Source organism: Antedon bifida, chromosome 9 (assembly GCF_963402885.1).
Source record: "Antedon bifida chromosome 9, ecAntBifi1.1, whole genome shotgun sequence".
Classification (NCBI taxonomy): domain Eukaryota; kingdom Metazoa; phylum Echinodermata; class Crinoidea; order Comatulida; family Antedonidae; genus Antedon; species Antedon bifida.
This window is the reverse complement of record NC_136234.1, coordinates 17973835-17993712: the sequence shown is the minus strand read 5'-3', so window position 1 is coordinate 17993712 and position 19878 is coordinate 17973835. Positions and strand designations below refer to the sequence as shown.

Below are 19878 nucleotides of genomic sequence, written 5' to 3'. Positions count from 1 at the left end.
CATTTGTGCATTTTTAAATCAAGCACAGTTTCTTTTAATATCAATCTAGATTGTATATTTCCTTACACTATCCATTCTTATAGCATTATGGTCTATTGGTGAGAGATGTCTTTGCATTCTACCCTCTTCTAATTAAGTTTGTGGACCACCACAGGTAAAAATCTTCTCTTTCATATTCTTACATGGCAAACAACAATAATGTAACCGTACACATAACGGTGTGTATAGAAATAAAATGATGGGTAATATTTCATTCACAGATCAAAGTGGTTACAATCTGGTAGCGTGTACTCTGAGACGCTTTACAAACACGTAGCTGATATCTTCAACTGGTGGGCTCAGTCATCAGTAAGTGGTTCAACTACAAGTTATTCAATTCTGTCATTGGCACTAGTTGTCATTAAGCTTGATTCATGCTAGAATGCAACAAAAGCAAATTGACTAATCAATGGATCTGTAGTTATTATGATTGGTCAACTAACTTGTATTGGTCCAAAGCTTGGTTCCCACTAGGATGAAACCCAATGACATAAGCAAGTACTTTGACCAATCACAAGCGATTGATTATCCAAATATTGCGTCCAAGCTACAGCTAAATGAAAATGTAATCTTGGTCAAATTCTGTTGTTTGAGTAAACTTTGTCTCTTAAGCTCTATCTACACTATCAAACTTTATGTGACAAAAAAATGTAATGTGCCCATATAATGACATCACTACCATAATTAGGCATATCACAACCATATTTGACACATTTTTTTCGTCAAACTAGTTTGATAGTGTAGACAGAGCTTTAAGCCCAACTTAAATATAGTAACAAAACATTGAATATGCCAACCAAAGACTTAGAAATTGACTGAATTCTCTTTTTCAGAATTTCAAAAGAGAAGAGCAGAACTATATAGCTCAGAATGAGCCACAAAGCAATAATGGTCGAGATAAAAACAGTTATTCATCCAGCAAGATTGTAGCCTGTCTTAAACGTCTATTACCAATTGGAATGAATCTCTATGGTGCAATGGAACAGGAATTGGTACAACAAGCAAAGCAGAGATTTCTTGAGGTTAGTTGTGTGCTGCCCTCTATCATACAGTGGAGTAAATAAGTTAATCCACCAATGGATGGATGTGTCTTAAATGTCCTAAGGGTGCAAAAAATGAAAACTAATTTTAACCTTATAGCATTACCATAATAATTATTTTTCCATTCTGTAAGTGGCGTTCTTCCAGCTGTTGGATGTGAATGAAATCAAATTAAAAAAATATTGTAACTTTTTACAAATTGTCTTACAGCGTGACACAGAAAAGGATGTTTGTGAATTTTTACTCAGCACTCTGCAACAGGATAAAAAGGTGGATGACGATAACGATGACTCATCGGATTTAGAACCCAATAGAAATTCTCACTCTTCCTCTTCCTCTCATTCTGTTTCACAAGCAAGTTTCATTCTATCCTTTGTTCTTCCTTTTCTTTTAAATGTTCTCATAAAAAAAAAATGAAAATGCTTAAATTTTGTTGGAAAAAAAGGATTGGTTTGGAAATAATTTATTTGAGTTTGAATTTAAAGTTTTATTCAAAGAGACTTTTTTGGTACTTTTAAACAAATAATTGTTTACTGCTAAAATGTCTAAAGCTCTGTCTACACTATGAAACTAATTTGTTCAAATATGGTAGTGATATGATGTCTTCGTGTCCATATATGGGCGCATCACATTTTGTTGTCACATAAAATTTAATAGTGTAGACAGAGCTTTACAATTAAAAATATTAAAAATGTGAAAATAGTATTACAATTATTTTAAAATGACTGAGAAGACTGAATGTTTTTTTTAAATTAAATAAAATAAAAACAAAAAAGGCAAAATTTTAAGTACATATGAGAACAATGTCTTTGTCATCTTCTATTAGTAGTAGTTAATTAGAAATAGTTTTTCTAGTTGTAGCATTCTATGTGCAGCATATCTAGTATTTTATATTTCTTTTTATCATGATCTCTGTCTCTACTATAACTATGTCTTTCCTATCCCTCCCTCATTTAGTTTTTTTGTCATTTAGTCATTATTTTTATACTTACTCTCCATCCAATGTATTTATGATTTTCCAAAAGAAACATGTTATTTCATTACCATAATTCATATCATTTAAACACATTTATTCTAAATGATGAAACATTTGATTATTATTATTTTAATTTAATAATATTTAAATACAGTATAACATCTTGTTTGGGACACCCTTTTTCAGGGCACTCCTGTTAAAGGGACCCTTAATTTTCTGTGAAATGAACAAGAGTCAATATCCATTTCAATACTACTACACTAACCTACAAGGGACACTTTGTCTTGTTCTACTACCAGTTTTACTGTACAGTATGACTATTTTGACATGAATTTCACAGCTTCTTTTGAGGTACTTCTTATCTATTAGTTATCTTTTAATAGGGTCCACAGATATCCAGTTGGCAAAGGCGCCTCTATTCCAAGATGTCTTCCAACAATTTATCCAGCATCAGTCTTTCTAACGATGAGATCATTCAGAGAGTTCTCAGTATGGCTATTGTTCTACACAGACTTCATATTGTAAGTTAACCACTACACATGGATTTTGTACTATTATTTATTTCTATCCAATAACACTGAACAATCTCTCTTGTGTGTTCAACAGTAATTACACTTATTAAGTATACTTTGTATTCCATTAGACTGAACATCCTCCAGTATCTAAGAAGAGTGCCTGGCGTCGGTTGATCTCTGCTCAAAGACGCCGTGCCATCATGGCTTGTTTTAGGATGATTCCTCTACGTGCACTTCCAAGGTATGTCAAGTAAACTTTGATCACTTTTTCTCTTTTGCCCAGATTAAGCTAGATCTTTCAACACAATAACTCTATAGAAGATTCTTTCACTTTTACTCAGTATTTACAATTTTTTGAAAAAGTAGTCTTCGTAAGGTATTCATTTTCTTGAAATTTGTTTTTCTTCATTTTTTCTTGCAGACATCGAGCCATCAACTTTTTCTTGCGGGTTTACAAAGAGAAGTGGTTAGGAGTTGAAGAGTCAGCTAGACATCTGTTGATTGATGACATCACTGTAAGTATATTGACTGCCTTACAGATATAATTCTTTGGTTCCATTAGGAGGCTGAGAGTGTTCCTCCTAATCTACTTTGCTTATTCTACAAAGAGATATTAAAATAATTTGTTTTATTGTGTTTTGCAGAAGGAGGAACTAGAAGACTTGGAGGAGGAAAACTTCCGAGATCCTTTGCAGCAGTTGGTGATGACATTCTGCAGGGCTGCTAGCCTCCACCAAGAGTAAGTTTTTAAAAAATAGTGAAATATTACAAAATGTTGAGATTGCGTCCATTGTAATTGATTTTGTGATTTATAATTATTAATTTATTAATACATAAAATTCAATTGTCATTGTTTGTATCTTTCTTCCATAGTGCTCTAGAAGAAGATGATCTTTACCTGGCATATGCTGAGATAATGAGCAAGGTGAGTGTGTTTTAAAATGTACTTAATATTTGTCATTCATCAATTTTTAAATTAGGTATCTGAATTTAGGTTTCATTCTTCATTCATGTCAGTATAATGAAATATGGCTTGTTTATTTTGTTATTTTAGAGTTGTAGTGGCGATGATGAGGATGATGATGATGAAGATGACGGGCCAGGGGTGTCTTTTCAGGTAAAGTTTTTTTAATTCCTCTATTAGAAAATGACATTATTGAAAACAAAGCTGCAAACTTGTAAATGGCATTGGTGCTTGATGGTTAACTGCTGGCCTTCTAATCCATGCACCATGGTTTATGGTCAGTATTGTCCTCAGCAAAATTTCACTAAACCTCATAATGAAAATTAGTTTAGTCAATTTATTTTATTCATTTTGTGAATAAACATACTGGCATTAAAAAAAAGTGTTGAATAATAAAATAGTGAATGAATTATATTATTTTTGTCTTAGGAACAAGAAATGGCAAAACAAAAACTGTTATCGGAACAGGGTCGTCTGGCCGACAGACAAGTCTCGGAAATGGTCTTGCTCAATATCACTGCTAGTCAAGGCAATGCATGTTCGAGAGTAAGAGAAACGTTGAATCTCGGCATCTCACTTTTACGTGGAGGAAACGTAACGGTTCAGGAGGTAAGCACACATTGTTCGCTTATTTTAAACTCTTTACGGTAATGCTTAACTCGCTAGAGGAAGGGCCAAACTGACATGGGTGAAAATGATTCAACAACAATTAAATGAGTTGAATATCAACTACACCAACATTGAAACTTTGACAAGTGACAGAGGCAACTGGAGACAAATAATTGAGGGCGCTATGTCGATTAAGATGAACCAAGCGTAAATGTATATTAATGTATATTTGTATCTCTGTTAGAATATGTTGGCTCATTTACAAGACAAGATGGATGTTGGATTTTTCACCAGTTTGGCAGGAATCATGGAATCTTCCAGGTAACATGTTTAACATACTGAGGTGAAAGAGAAGCTGTGCAGATGTTTTGCCCAGTCAAGCCAAGAACAGATTGGAACCTCACATCTTTTGAAACAAGTAGCGGGTTATCCCGGTGTACTAGTTCACACACAGTCACTGTCGCACACAGCCACTTAGAAGGTCATCTCCCAAGCCCTCTGAGAGAACATTGTTTGACTGACGAGGTCACCCAGAATAAAGAAAAGAAATAACTAACATTCTAGCGGCTTGAACATTTTCAACTAATTTTTACTTGATATTCCTAATGATTTGATTATTTTTTTGTTTTAGTGTGTTGGATTTAGAGGCCTATGAACGATATAACAAGGCCAAGAGTTTAGGTGGTGGATTCGGTGATAGTGCTGGTGAGTTGGCCTATAATAATATGTATTTAAAATGAATATACATTTATCATCTGATTGTAATTTTGAATTGAGAACCTCTGAACTGCCGAATAATGATTGTACCCAATAATTATTTTTAAAAAAAACCAAGTTTTTACTCAACCCAAATTACGTTTAATATAGTTTATTTTTTCCAATCTTTGTCCTCTTATAGACAATTAGTTTACATTCTTAGAACAATAACTTTTTTACCCGATCACCTTTGACCTTTCCTTATACAGTAGTTTTGTTTGCGGATTCCCATTATTTTAAAATTTGATGTGAAAAATGTTAGTAAAAAGGTCTTGACATTTTATCATTTTTTTTTAATTGATCGCATATTTTTGGGTAAAACATGGTTGTTGTGAAAAACTTTCACATTTTCCGGAAGTATTATTTTTGTTTAGGAAGTATTTTTTTTACCTATGGCATGTGTCGTATTAACCTATGATATGTGTCTCACTCCTTGGATTATGAGAAAATTATTCTAATACACAATCATGTTTTACTTTTTTATGTAAATTGAAAAATTTCTGGAACTGGTGCACGTTCACTTTGAATTAATAAAAATTCAACTGAATTTTTATTTTTCTGAGACACAAACGTTTAGTGTGTACAGCTGTTTTTGTTTTTGGAAAATAATATGTGCTGCTTATTAAATTAAAGCGAAATGTCATGAAAATGCACAAACTTCTGTACCATGATTGAAATATTCAAATGATTATGCAAATTTTATTTTGTGTGTTTAAGTAGTGCATTCAGTGTGTTCAGTGAAGCATGAAATTATAACCTGCATGTTTTTTTTTTATTTTCTCCCTTCAACACAGATGAAAATGGTCCTATAGCAGGTAGGAGTTAACTTTGATAAAATGTTCACTCTTTTAAAACTATGAAAATTAATAAAATGCATGAATTTATATAGCAACTTGCTTTTATGTTTTTTTCTATTTATTTTTCTACACTAATTCTTTACATTCTTTTTTACCTTCAAAGCATTCTTTGTACTATCACAATATACTCTCTTGTTTTCAGAAATTAGTTTTTAGGTATTGATATTTTTCTATATAATATCAACATTGGTATCACAGTCACACTGCATAGCAGCCTAGCCACTTCATACCATTTTCACATTGCTATTGCTAAAAATATTATATCTTGTCATGAATTAAGGAATAGAAAAGTATTCACTTTGTATATGTTTAATCTTCTTCATGTACTATAAGCTATAACATTTGTACACTCTGTGCTTTTACTCGCAAATCATATATACATTGAATGTATGTATTCGCTGCTTAAAGAAGTCTTGTGCTTACTGTATGCTATTATTATCATTATTAATATTTATTTAATATTATATCTATAATTGTTTGTAGAAGAAATTGCAATTAAATGTATATATTATTTTGTATTACTATATATAAAATTTAATTAATTTAAAACGAAAGTAGATAATTGTACATGTTCAAGTAGAAGCCTTGTGGTGGGTCTTTTAAGTCTTAGTCTTGGTGTACAGTAATACTTGTACTTTCATGATACTGGAAATGTATCTTTTTTTTAAATAAAAATTTCTATACAACCTTTATAGCCTTTTTAACTAACTGGAAGTAGATATTTTCTACCATAGACAATTTTGCTATCTAGCATATCTACCATATTTGGGTACATCACACTAGTTTGATAGTGTAGACAGAGCTTAACAATGAGCAATGGTTCAAATACCAAAACTATTATTGTTTGTTTTAGGAGAGCAAGCACTACATGATGCACCAATTACATGTGCTTTATTCCGATTTCTCCAACTGCTTTGTGAAGGCCATAACGCTGGTAAGTAAACAATTCATTCAATATTATACATATACTCTAAAATGTGTCACCTCAATCCCAACTATGGAGCCATACCCCAACCATGGACCTACTATAGGTCCATGCTTAAACGTAGTGCGGTCGTGGTCTAGTCTCTCAATTACTTTAGCCTAAGTGTTCCCAGCCCTCTCTACTTCTCTCCTCGAAAATTGATCTACCTCAGATTATTATTCCTTTCATTGCCAACCACATGCATGGTAAAGTAGGTTGATTGAATCATAAGAGAATCCTTTAATCCTCCCATTAAGCAAGACCTGGAAGTTGAAGTTTGATAGAGATCCTATGTAGTCATCTTACACCAAAAGGGATCAAATGCCCTGCCTCTTCCACCCGTTAGAGGGTATTATATGCGACATAATTAGTGTCGCTGAGTGTGTGATGATGTAATAGAATGTTCTTTAAAATATGTTTACAGATTTTCAGAATTATCTACGAACCCAATCTGGAAATCATACAACTGTAAACATCATCATTTGCACTGTAGACTATCTACTTCGGCTACAGGTAAGGTTTATCTCTAAATTTAAATCATGTATTAATATAATTTATGAGTTTGGAGTTTCCATTTTTGACATCACTTGAAAGGAATATTGTGTTATTTATTTTAGCTTTAAAAAAAAGTTTTTTTCATTTTTTTTTCTCATTTAGGAGTCTATCAGTGACTTTTATTGGCATTATTCAAGGAAAGAAGTTGTTGATATTCAGGTATTAAATTTGTTTTGTTTTTTTGTTCAACTACCTTGCATTTGAAATCTTGATATAGCCAATATGTAGAAAGTTTTTCATTTTTCTCGGACTTTATACTACTTATCTCAAAGTGCAAGTAAAGCAAAATAAATGTAATACAAATTTGTTTTTTTTTAAGGGACGAGAGAACTTCTCCCGCGCCATTCGAGTTGCCAAACAGGTTTTTAGAACACTAACTGAATATATACAGGTAATTATATTTTTCTAAATTTCAAATTTGTAATCTGTTCCTATAAATAATTGTGAAAACACATACCAAATACGGAAACAATTTATTTTCTTCAAGGGTCCTTGCTCAGGAAATCAACTTGCCTTGGCGCATAGTCGTCTTTGGGATGCCATCGGAGGGTTTCTACACGTGTTTGCGCATCTGCAGAAGAAGTTATCTCAAGATGCCAGTCAGTTAGAGTTGCTACGTGAACTGCTGAACTTGCAGAAAGAGATGGTGGTCTTGTTGCTCAGTATGCTGGAAGGTAGGAAAAAAGAGAAATGTTTTTAGAGATCTGTACATTATTTGGACTGTAGATTAGAATTAAATCTCAGCTTCACAGTATGACTTAGAATTAGATTAATTTTTAAAGCAACGGAATCTGGCAAAAATTCATACCTGATAAAAATGCTCTTACTCCATACCTGGTCTTAAGGGTCTTTCACACCTGTTCCGGTCCGGCTCCGGAAAATCCAATCGAACGTCAATGTTTCGTTTTCACGCGGCTACGCGCATATCGATTGGCGCATAGCCGCGTGGAGCGTCGTGAAAACGAAACATTGATGTTCGATTCGCCGGACTGGAACCGTGCCGGAACCGTGCCGGAACCGTGCCGGAACAGGTGTGAAAGACCCTTTACTCCAATTTTACAGGTAATGTTATGAACGGAACAACTGGAAAACAGATGGTTGACACTCTTGTGGATTCGTCACAGAATGTGGAGGTAAAAATGTCAACAATAGAGAGGTTTCGCAATCTTACGAATACGATAACGAAAACGGATACGTCACGCACACATATTCGTTTTCGTAAGCCATACAAAAATCTGTTTCGCATGGCAACGAAATATTGAGGCGCGTCCAAAATATGACTGCGGTAAATTTGAGCGAAGCGCAGGTACGTGTTGCTTGGCTGCCTAGGCCTAGCGTAACATCAAAGCGAGTGATGACTTTAAAAACTGCTATTTATCAAAATTGACTTGGCATTTTAGTAAATTACTTTATTAAATTACTTTCAATAAATCTATAATTATATTATAATCATGAATCATTCCTGATTCAAATGCAAAATGTGCGAAATAGATCAAAAACTATACTCGTTTTGTAGTTACGAATATGACTGGTGATATTCGTCAACACGAATTCGCTTTACGAATATGAAATGGGGATCAGCTCAAACGTTTCACAAATGTATGACGTATCCGTTTTCGTTATCGTATTCGTAAGGTTGCGAAACCTCCCTTTTGTTTTATTGGTACTCAAACGGTTTCTCTTTATTTACACAGTAGACCTACTACGATGCCATAGAAGTGATGCTATTGTCTAATTAATCTATAGTTTTCAATTAAAAATTGGGATTTTAATTTTTATTTTATTTAGATGCTACTGAAATTCTTTGATATGTTCTTGAAATTGAAAGATGTGGAAGCTGCAGATGCATTTGCTGTAAGTTCAATTGTGTGTTTTATTAAATACAAGAACTCCTCCATTGGGACACACTTATTAAGAGAAACAAACAAGAGCCTAACAATATATGTTTTAACATGCCCAAATCCTATTCAGGAGAAACCTCTATTAAACTCATATTTTGTTGCATCCTGAAGCCACCCTTAATAGAGGTTTGTATATGTATATAAAATACAACTAATATTTAGAAATGATAAAATAAATAAAAACATGCTTTTTGCAGGAATATGATATTAATGGAGATGGATGGATTTCTCAGAAAGAATTTCAGAAAGCAATGGAATCTCAGAAAATGTACACATCGTAAGTAATTCTTAGTTATTGTCAAATTGTATTTGATGGGATTCATACTTGCTTCTGTAATGATTGTTTTATGTAATACTAATGAAAATCCAAATAATGTTTAACATTTGTAGGGAGGAGATATCCTATCTACTGAAGTGTGCAGATACTAACAATGATGGTAAAATTGACTTCAAAGAATTCACAGAGCGATTCCACGGCCCAGCAAAAGACATTGGTAAATAATAAACATTTCTATTTCTATTCTATATTTCCCTATTTGTAAATTTCATTGTAAAATTCATTTGAGCACCCTGTGTTTTCTGTATACTCAAAAAAATATGAATGAAAAGTAGCCTAAAATCTGTATTGTTAGCACTATTTATAGCAGTATTAAAAACATCAAAAGGCAAATTACTGAAAAAATGACAATGCTGTGGGTATCAGTGGCTGGATCTCAATGGAGATACAAAATAAAATAAGCAAAAAGCTAAATCAAAACGATAAAGTAAAACAGCCAGACAGAAGTTGCAGAGCTTTTGGGTAACTAACCCTTCCTCACATTACTAGCATTATTAATAATAGTAATAAACTCTTTTTACTGTAGTCACCAATGTTTAAGCTTTCTACTTTATTTTTAAGGTTTTAATCTTGCCGTATTGTTGACCAATTTATCTGAGCACATGCCGAGTGACACCAGACTACAGCGATTCATGCAGGTAGCAGAGAGCGTGCTCACGCACTTTGAACCCTGTCTAGGACGTATTGAAATCATGGGTACGTATGCGAAAGGAATAACAGGTTTGACCTTTGTTTAAAGCTCTATCTACACTATCACACTTTATGTGACAAACAAATGCGATGTGCCTATATATGGACATGATGATGTCATATCATTACCATATTTGGGCTTATCACTACCATATTTGGGCACATCACATCACATGTCAAACTATTTGATAGTGTAGACAGAGCTTAAAAGGCCAACCAACGTACCATATCACTATGTATGTTAAGATGTTTTTGTTTTAGTATCTCACTCTTAATTTTCTATTCCTAATGTTCATCTGTTTCCAATTGATATCTGCAGGAAGCAGCAGGAGAATTGAACGTGTTTATTTTGAAATCAAGGACTCTTACAAGGAACAGTGGGAAAAACCACAAATCAAGGTACATAAAAATAAAATGTACAAAAAAAATAATATTAAAAAAATGTGTATATTTTAGGATTTTTATACACACTTTACACCAAAATGATTACTTGTTTTTTTATTTGTTTTTATCTCAGGAATCTAAACGTCAATTCTTGCATGATGTAGTGAATGAAGGAGGTGAAAAAGAAAAACTGGAAGATTTTGTCAATTTCTGTGAAGAAACAATTTTTGAGGTACAAAATTTGTCTTTTTTGACCTAAATGAAAATATTCTATATAAACAATAAACTACATAAAAACCTTGTTCCCTGGTTTTTCCTCACTAACAGATCCAAATCTTCAGTTTTACCACATTTTTTATTTGTTGAATTTTTTAGATGCAACATGCAGCAAGCATTAGTGATGATAGCGAAGGTTTGACCGAAAGTCTTGGGAAAGTCTGGGCACGAGGGAAAGAGTCACAGTAAGTGTAATTTTCAAATGATTTTAATTTATTTTGTTGTATATACGTGTAAGGTGTACACACTTATCTACCTGGAAATAATATTCATAATCGTATTTTACTGTATAGAAAAAAGTACTTAGATTTATTTGTATTGAGAATAAAGTATTAATATCAAATTATATTGATTTTATTTTGCAGAGGAGTTATTGGCGCAGTATTACGTAATTTGTCGCCATCAAATCTGATCGGCAATATTAGGGAAACATGGCAGAATTCTGAATATGACATTAAGAATCTACGAACTATTACCTTGTTTGGAATTGCCAAGACTTTGTTTAAGGTTGTCTTCTACTTGTTGTGGAAATTAGGTTCCATTGGACTTCGACTAGGATTGTAAGTACACCTATATTGTTACTTTATTTGACCATAATAATATTATGTTCATTCATTCATTCATTTTTTTGTTCCACATAAAATAAGTAAAAGATATGACAAAGACAAGACAAAAAAAAAAAAAAAACATGGTAAATTATTTGTTTATGTGTGAAAACTCAATTAAGCCAAAAAGGGCTAGATGATTTTAATCTATTTTATAAAAGAAAACTTTTGTACGTTTATTCTTTGTACTAAGTTTTGCTACTACATGCATCCATACAAATGAGGACTGGGAAGTTTTAACATACATTTAAAAACCGCTCTGAGCCGGGTATCTTCTCTGGGGGAATAGTTACTATAGTATAATAATGATAATCCCATTAATTAAAGATGAAGAGATTAGATTATACTTTGATGATGTCCTGGAAATGTTTTTTGTTTTATTGCATTTTTTATTATTATATAGTATACTGTATATTATTGTTGGTCCAACGCCCCTTTTTTGCATTGTAACATTGCAAACTGTGTTTTTCAGATCAATATTCCAGCTCGTAGTAGGCAACAAAACGGAACAAGCATCACTTGCTGTCCCTTTAATACAAGTTGATCGGCTGAAAGTTCCGACACTGGCACGACAACAAGCCCAAGGCATGGCATCAGCACCGTCTCCTGCGGCAAATGCGTAAGGATGTTTTTTACTTCCAAATATGGCATATCGCATTCAAGTCACAGTTTTTGAGAGTCTGGATTGTGTGCCATTTGGCGCCAGACTTTCGTATGGGTTATTTCATTCGTAGAAATAGGGGTGTATTTTGTTAATGTACATATGATGTATTTATGTACATATGATGTATTAATTTATGTATGATGTATTTTCTGGCATATAGGCTTGTGATTGGGCTGTTTCATTTTACCATGGGGTCTACATTTTACAGACAGGGAACATTTTTAATATTATTTCCTAATGTATTATAGAAACTCCAACTTGTCGGCATTTGGTATAGATATTGGACGACGTAAGGAAAGCGAGTCTGGTCAGACCATGCTTCATTTCCGTGGCAAAAAACGAAAAGCTTCATCTAGCCCGAGCTTTGATTTCAGTAAAACAGAATCGCCACCAACCACACCAGATGCTACAGATGCACCACCAATACAGGTAAATCAAGTTGAGACATTTTGGTGTTTTGCATTGATTGAGTACTTACATGGATAAAATGTTGTATTCCACTGTAACTTGAAATTACCCTTATTATATAATGGAACAGTCTGTTATAATACAGTACAATATATTCACTTTTTGTCTTTTAATCATCAACAATGGAGTTTTATTTTTTATATTTATAGAATGGTCATGGTACACAGATGGGTAATGGATTAGACAGAAGAGGCAGTACAGTCTTTCCAAGGTACTCATCAGGGCTTGCATTTATCAATCTTTTGCTTAAGTCAAGATAGAAATGCTTAAGTGAAAAAATATAGGCTGGCCTGCCGGTGGTTTGAATCTGTGAAACTGCTAGTTGCAGACTAGTCTTGGTTATGAAAAATGTTGTGACACATCATCAATCTCAAGTCCTTTCTTGCAATCCTTTTCAATGCTTATAATATTTATTATTTCTTAATTTCTTCAGTTACTTTATGGCAGCAGAACAAGGTCAAAATATGGAGGATGAGGAAGAGGAAGAAGAAATCAGACCAGGATTATCCAACATAAAACAAACTGTTTTGGTGAGTTTACCTTATTTGGAGTAGAATTTTAAGATTTTTAGGAATTTTAAGGATGAATATTATACAATGTCATTAAGTTGCCATCTTTCATTATTTTTAATTATTATCTTCTCAGAGTTTCTTTGCCCGTAACTTCTACAACTTAAAATACATTTCCCTGACGTTAGCCTTCACAATCAACTTTTTATTGCTGCTGTTCAGAGTAAGTGTGTCAAGTTTATTTGTTGTTTTGTTTTAGTTTACACCAACTCTTTTTGGACATATTTTACATTTACTTTCATTTCTAGGCTACAAACATCGAAGTAGGGGAAGACGATGGCCTTGAAGGCACTAGTGAAGTTGATGTCAATGGTACCCTCACTAATGGCACTACAGAAAACCTTGAGGAAGATGTTGAACTACCGGAGGTGATAACAATAGCTGAAGGATGGTACTACGTTGATCCCTTCCTGCAGATGATTTGTATTTTACACACGCTAGCATCATTGTCAATGTTGCTAGCATACTGTGCTCTAAAGGTATTTTATTAAAATTATTGTTTTTCAATCTTTCATATGTTTACGATTGTAATATATTTAATTTGTACACTGACAAACAAACAGAGGTAATAAAAATGTTAAATGTATCATTCTGGTCCTCAAGCTTAACTGGAAACTGAAGAAATTCCATGGACCCACGGCATCCAGCAGTGTAGCGCCTTATAGATCAGTACACTGGGAGACGATCCCCTACTCTTTTCGAATAGTGTACCAAGTTCTTTAACATGCACTGTTAAGTACATGAGACCAGCCTTGCATCCCATATGAGGCAATGAGAGTAAAGCATCTTGTCTAAGGATACAGCTCAAACCCATGCCTATCACATGCTAGTCGGATATCAATACACCATCACTCTCTGGTGTATATACAGCACTCGCCGCTATTTCTAGACGGTCTCCTATCCAGAAACGCAACCGGGCCCAACGTTACTTAACTTTAATGATCTGACGAGAACCTGTGTTTCAAGGCAGTCTGGCTGGTATAATAAGCACACTGAAATATTTTTATTATCAACTTAGTAGTAAAATGAGATCTATCAATTATTATATTTGTAGATGCCTCTAGCCATTTTCAAGAGAGAGAAAGAAGTAGCAAGGAAGCTGGAATTTGATGGAATGTGGATAGTAGAACAGCCGTCAACGGATGACATCATGGGCCACTGGGATAAATTAGCCATCAGTGCGCCATCATTCCCTGAAAACTACTGGGATAAGTTTGTCAAGAGAAAGGTGGGTATCACATGGTTTAAATATCAAAATGGCGTCCGTGAAAATATCAACACGCGAAAAAAAGGTCAAATAAGTGGTAAATCGTGACAAATTCTGTACGCGAAAATAAACTTAACATGTATTTTTGGTATTTTATGTTTATTTTTCTTTATTTGTTAGGTTTTAAAGAAGTATGCAGACAGTGTTGGTGAGGACAAATTAAAATCTGTCCTGGGATTAGAAGAAGATAAACAATCAGATAAGGATGGCTTTTTAGCTTCATTGTAAGTGTAATTACTCATATTTCTCTCTGTAGTATAAATCATATACAATATCTTATAGCCTTATCATTCATTTTTCCAGTATTGTATACATACAAAACTAGAATGGCACTCAGAGAGTGCAAAACTCCGCCTAGACATATGAAAATGTAATGACGTGTTCCTATACAGCTATTAAACTATCTTGAAAAATCTGTGGCAATAACTTTTTGAGTAATTCTGCTAACTAACAAATATAGAAAGAAAGAAACACACACAGACATGAAAACATATTACTTCAGAGATAACAACAAACTAATAACTACTACAGCCTGCCTGTAAGGATTAGCCCAATTGCGTTCTTTTCAAAGTGGTGTAAAGCAACTCATTTAATATTTATTTGTTTTTCTTCATTAGAATGAAATCGGTTGACTTTAAATATATAATATGGAAATGTGGGGTGATCTGTACAGATAATGTAAGTTAAAATTGTTTGTTTTCATAATCATTAATTGATGCAAACATGACTGTGTGTGATAAATAAATTAATGATCGTAAAATTAAAACGCATCCATTCATAGAAGCACTGGTACCGTGTACCCATTGATACACCTGGGTGGAGAGAGGCAAACGTAAGTAAAGTATCTTGCCTACGGATACAAGCAATGTGGCAAGAGTTAAATTCGAACCTCGGTCTCATGATCAGTAGTCCAACGTCCAACACACTGCACCACACGCCCTCACAACCGTTTTAGTGTAATGGAATCAAATAAAGTTATTTGTATGTATTTTTTTATAGTCATTCCTGTATATTGCTGCATATCTTTTACTGTCAATACTCGGACATGTTAACTACTTTTTCTTTGCTGCTCATTTGTTGGATGTGGCAATGGGATTCAAGACTTTAAGAACCGTTCTTCAATCAGTCACTCACAATGGCAAACAGGTATGCTTACATATTGTGCTCGACTGAGACTAGTAAATCATTACTTATTACTGTATGTAACCCATACCCATACTGATAGAGAACTTATGGAGAAAAAAACTAAATGTCTTTGTTTTTACGGTCTGTTTTCTCAGCTTGTTTTGACCTTACTGATGACCTCCGTTATCATCTACCTTTACACCGTCATTGCCTTCAACTTCTTTCGTAAGTTTTACAAAAACGAAGAAGGGGATGAAGTTGACCTCAAATGTCATGACATGCTTACTGTAAGTGTAGAATTATTAGTATTTATTTTATTTAATACTAGTGAATTAAAATTAATACCAGTTTGTTTGTTACAAGTATGCACACAATGATGCATTACTGTCTGCATATGCTGTCAACACTATCAAACTAGTTTGACAAAAAAGGTGTGATATGCCCATATATATATATATACTTCTAACTCGTCATGCTATAGATATAATGTAGAATTCAGTTTCAAACTGGTTTAAACATCGTTGACATCATCTTTTACAGATTATCAATTATTTACAACTTGTTTTTATTTTGTAGTGCTTTGTCTTCCACCTGCATACTGGACTTCGCTCCGGGGGTGGTATTGGTAAGTGACACTGCGTTTTGTGTGATAAAATTTTACTTTAAAGAGAATAATTTTTAATTTAATTATCACATCTTATGTATTATTAATATTGATAATAATTAAATTTTTTATTGATTTTTTAAATATTTATTTACCGACAGCTGATGAAATTGAGCCACCCGATGGAGACGATAACGAGATGTACCGTATTATCTTCGACATCACGTTCTTCTTCTTCGTTATTGTCATCTTACTTGCCATTATTCAGGGTTTGTAACTAAATACACTTTGTTTGGTGTTAAGGGGAGGTCTGCATTAATAGGGGTTCTACTGTAATAAGAAAGTTTCTGACTTCTAGTGAAGCCCTCTGACTCATCACTATTTACTAACAGAAAATCATCCCACTATTATCTAATAAAAATCTAATCATCTTAAAATTTGTCATCAATGTCATTTGTAGTTACTTTTGATTTTAATGTATGAAAATGTATAAATTGGTTTTAGTTTTTGCAACATTGTAAAACAATTTTTAACATTCTTGTAACAAACATTTTGAATTATTATTATGAATTAATAAGCATACATATGTTGGTTCTTATGTAATTGTCTAATTGCAGGTTTAATCATCGATGCATTTGGTGAATTGAGAGATCAACTAGAGCAAGTGAAAAATGACATGGAGGTACATGCTTGCTTACAAATCCAGAGTCCTAGGTCCAAATCGTAGCTCCTCTCATTATTACCATCATTTCTCTCAATACGTTTTTCTCATATTTTGCGCATTGAAAATAAAATATATAAATACTATAACACAGATTAAAATGATGAATGATTAAATTATTGTTGTTGTTATAACATTATAACATAATTTTAAGATAATCATCAAGCAAATTACTGAATAAAATTACAATGCTTTGGGTATCAGTGGCTGGATCTCAATGGAAATACAAATATAAAAACCACTGAAAAAATGACAATGCTGTGGCTATCAGTGGCTGGATCTCAATAGATGAAAATAAAATAAGAATGAAAAAAAAAAAAAATAAAGAATGAATAATAGAGAAATAAAATAAGCAAACAATTAAATAAAATGTTAAAAAGCAAGAAAAAAACAGAGCTTTTGGGTAATATTAACCCTTCCTCAGTGCAAGTAAAAATATATGATATTAATATGTCTTTAAAATATTTTAAATTATATATTTTCTTTCGCAGACAAAATGTTTTATATGTGGGATAGGAAAAGAGTATTTTGATAAAGTACCGCATGGCTTTGATGAGCACACTCTTAAAGAGCATGACTTCTCAAACTACATGTAAGTATAGAAGAACCCCTATTACGGGGACACTTTAGGGGTGCAAGTGTTGCCACCTTAATATGGGTGTCCGAAAGGAGGAGGTTCCACTGTATATATAAGGCAAAATTTCATAGATATATATTTTAACATACCAGTATTTTCAGAGTGAAATTCTAAGAAAAATATAAAATGTGTGATCTCCACAGACCAAAGTTCAAACTTCTTTTCCATGAGTGTCCATTCTGAGAAATATAATAATAAGTAAATGAATATTATGTACATATAAACTCAATGGCTTCAACAAGTTTATAAATAATTATAAATATTATTTTTAAATGGGTTTTTTACAGGTTTTTCCTAATGTATTTGATTAATAAAGACGAGACGGAACACACTGGCCAGGTTAGACCTTTTTTTAAATTTTAATCTTCAACTTTGATTTAAATCTTTTTAAAAAGTTCAATGTTTTTCAACCTCGTACATCCTCTGCTATTTCTTTTTTTAGGAATCGTATGTCTGGCAGTTGTACCAAGAACGTTGCTGGGATTTCTTTCCTGTTGGTGACTGCTTTAGGAAACAATATGAAGATGAATTACAATGAAAATAAATGAAAAGAAGAGAAAGAAATGAATAAGAAATATAGTGTTATTAAAACATTGCTGCATATGAAATGTACAAAAAATAGAAATATCCTTGACAATCACAATATGTGATCCACCCAGTGTGGATTACCAAATTACTAATATATGATTATAGTTTAGTTATTGGTTGGAAAGTCTAAAAAAAAAAGTTGAATTGAGGAGAGTGTGATAATTTGATAATTTCAGAGCATTTATTTTAGATATTAACTATTTAGTAAATCTGCGAACCTGTCAACCATAGTTCAAATTTGGTATAGGTTTTCGATCTAAGAATAGTTTAATATATTTTCTATGTTTTTTTTTTCACTTTTTAGTTTTTACAGATGATATATTTACTTTTCAGAGTGAATAGATTTTGTAACAACTTGATAAATAAGACTATATTTAGGTTTGTGTCTTTAACAGTAAAATAAACTATTTTTTATTATTTTTTTCAAGCCAAAGAAGTTGGTATTATGGTGCAGTAGAATTAGATAAATAAATTGCCAAAAAATCCAATAAAAATATATAAAAAATGAAAAATATATTATAGTTTTAAATTAAAAAATAATTTAATATTGATATTAATTAAATAAGATATTTAATGATATTAATTGAATCATATAATATTGATTAAGTGTTACAATCGTTTTTTCAGTATAATAAAAAAAATACTTACCTGGATAAACTAATCATTGCCATGTTCACATAAATCAGCCATGTCTTTAAAAAAATGGAACAGTCCATCTGAGCAAAATATTTTTGATCGTTACGAACTATATAGCATATAAAGAGTCGCTATCGGGTTTGAACTATACCATAAAAGCCCCAGTGGTCTAATGGTAAGGACATCTACATATCAAGCAGGCGGTCCGAGATCGAGTCTCGGTTGGGGCTTCTCTTTCTCATTCTCACAGATTTCCTTATCTTATCATATCAAATAAATTAATTACATTTCAGTATATCACCGGGCGATTTAGAATTAATTTCTATGCCTATTGTGTTTATAAATACAATATTAGTTAAATAAATTTAATTAACAATGAATGCAATATTGCAATATTTATTTTATTTAAGAATTAGTTTTATAATATAAAACGTTATGTTTACCTCGAGTAAAAAGAATCGTGTTTAAATTCCGTCCAGGATCTAAACTAATTTTTTTATTTCTTTATTTTTCTTTTCCAATTGTCTTTTTAAATTAAAGATTTAATGATCTGAATGCCAAATATGTAATTAATTATTTTTCTTGAATCAAAAATTATTTGTTTATATTTGTCTTCGAATTGTTAACATATACTTTACATATACAAAATTATTATAAGTGTATTATGACTTTTATTTAATTGTTTATATTATGGAAGAAAATTCTTCCATGTTTATATGTATTATAATATTTTGTTCAAATACTGGTATCAAGAATGACGTATCATTGCGTGTAGTCTGACGTCATATTTAAATAAGATTTTTTTTTTCAAATGTGATTTTACCACACATTTGACACCTGATTGAAGTGTACACATTATTAAATTAATATTTTTTATTAGTTAATATATTTAATATTGATAGTTTCGGATTGTTATTGATGCAAAATATAGTGTAATACAGTTTTCTAATAATCTATTCATGATGTGAGATCGTTTTTATATATTAAAATTTTAATTATTTTGTCTCGGATAATTGGTATACGTTTTTGTTTAAGTAACACACTTAATAATGTTGATTGATTTCGTCATGCAAACCTTCAAACAATGTTTACCAATGTTTACGTTGGATTTTAATCGCAACATACTCATG

At 32.3% G+C, this 19878-nt stretch overlaps 1 protein-coding gene across 12 annotated transcripts in view; it reads left to right on the top strand.

Moving 5' to 3' along the window:
• The window catches only part of LOC144851787 (ryanodine receptor 2-like), a 77890-nt gene extending 58129 nt beyond the window's left edge, over positions 1–19761 (top strand). For 9 of the 12 annotated variants that reach the window (XM_078709405.1, XM_078709409.1, XM_078709399.1 and 6 more), the window contains 45 exons: positions 84–154; positions 261–348; positions 873–1061; positions 1291–1434; positions 2440–2577; positions 2700–2812; positions 2993–3086; positions 3216–3310; positions 3445–3496; positions 3626–3688; positions 3965–4144; positions 4389–4465; positions 4776–4849; positions 5695–5715; positions 6611–6691; positions 7146–7234; positions 7379–7435; positions 7596–7667; positions 7764–7950; positions 8339–8409; positions 9065–9130; positions 9375–9454; positions 9568–9671; positions 10076–10210; positions 10524–10603; positions 10722–10820; positions 10964–11049; positions 11230–11424; positions 11942–12088; positions 12382–12562; positions 12751–12812; positions 13035–13131; positions 13247–13333; positions 13419–13649; positions 14225–14398; positions 14558–14661; positions 15055–15115; positions 15437–15583; positions 15718–15849; positions 16139–16187; positions 16328–16435; positions 16784–16848; positions 17379–17479; positions 17812–17863; positions 17967–19761. In XM_078709405.1, the coding sequence (XP_078565531.1) occupies positions 84–154; positions 261–348; positions 873–1061; positions 1291–1434; positions 2440–2577; positions 2700–2812; positions 2993–3086; positions 3216–3310; positions 3445–3496; positions 3626–3688; positions 3965–4144; positions 4389–4465; positions 4776–4849; positions 5695–5715; positions 6611–6691; positions 7146–7234; positions 7379–7435; positions 7596–7667; positions 7764–7950; positions 8339–8409; positions 9065–9130; positions 9375–9454; positions 9568–9671; positions 10076–10210; positions 10524–10603; positions 10722–10820; positions 10964–11049; positions 11230–11424; positions 11942–12088; positions 12382–12562; positions 12751–12812; positions 13035–13131; positions 13247–13333; positions 13419–13649; positions 14225–14398; positions 14558–14661; positions 15055–15115; positions 15437–15583; positions 15718–15849; positions 16139–16187; positions 16328–16435; positions 16784–16848; positions 17379–17479; positions 17812–17863; positions 17967–18062 (4695 nt within the window). In that variant the 3' untranslated portion in view covers positions 18063–19761. The remainder of the gene's footprint in view (positions 1–83; positions 155–260; positions 349–872; positions 1062–1290; positions 1435–2439; positions 2578–2699; positions 2813–2992; positions 3087–3215; positions 3311–3444; positions 3497–3625; positions 3689–3964; positions 4145–4388; positions 4466–4775; positions 4850–5694; positions 5716–6610; positions 6692–7145; positions 7235–7378; positions 7436–7595; positions 7668–7763; positions 7951–8338; positions 8410–9064; positions 9131–9374; positions 9455–9567; positions 9672–10075; positions 10211–10523; positions 10604–10721; positions 10821–10963; positions 11050–11229; positions 11425–11941; positions 12089–12381; positions 12563–12750; positions 12813–13034; positions 13132–13246; positions 13334–13418; positions 13650–14224; positions 14399–14557; positions 14662–15054; positions 15116–15436; positions 15584–15717; positions 15850–16138; positions 16188–16327; positions 16436–16783; positions 16849–17378; positions 17480–17811; positions 17864–17966) is intronic. The other 3 variants (XM_078709407.1, XM_078709406.1, XM_078709401.1) reach the window with 2 other exon arrangements.
• The last annotated feature ends 117 nt before the right edge of the window (positions 19762–19878 follow it).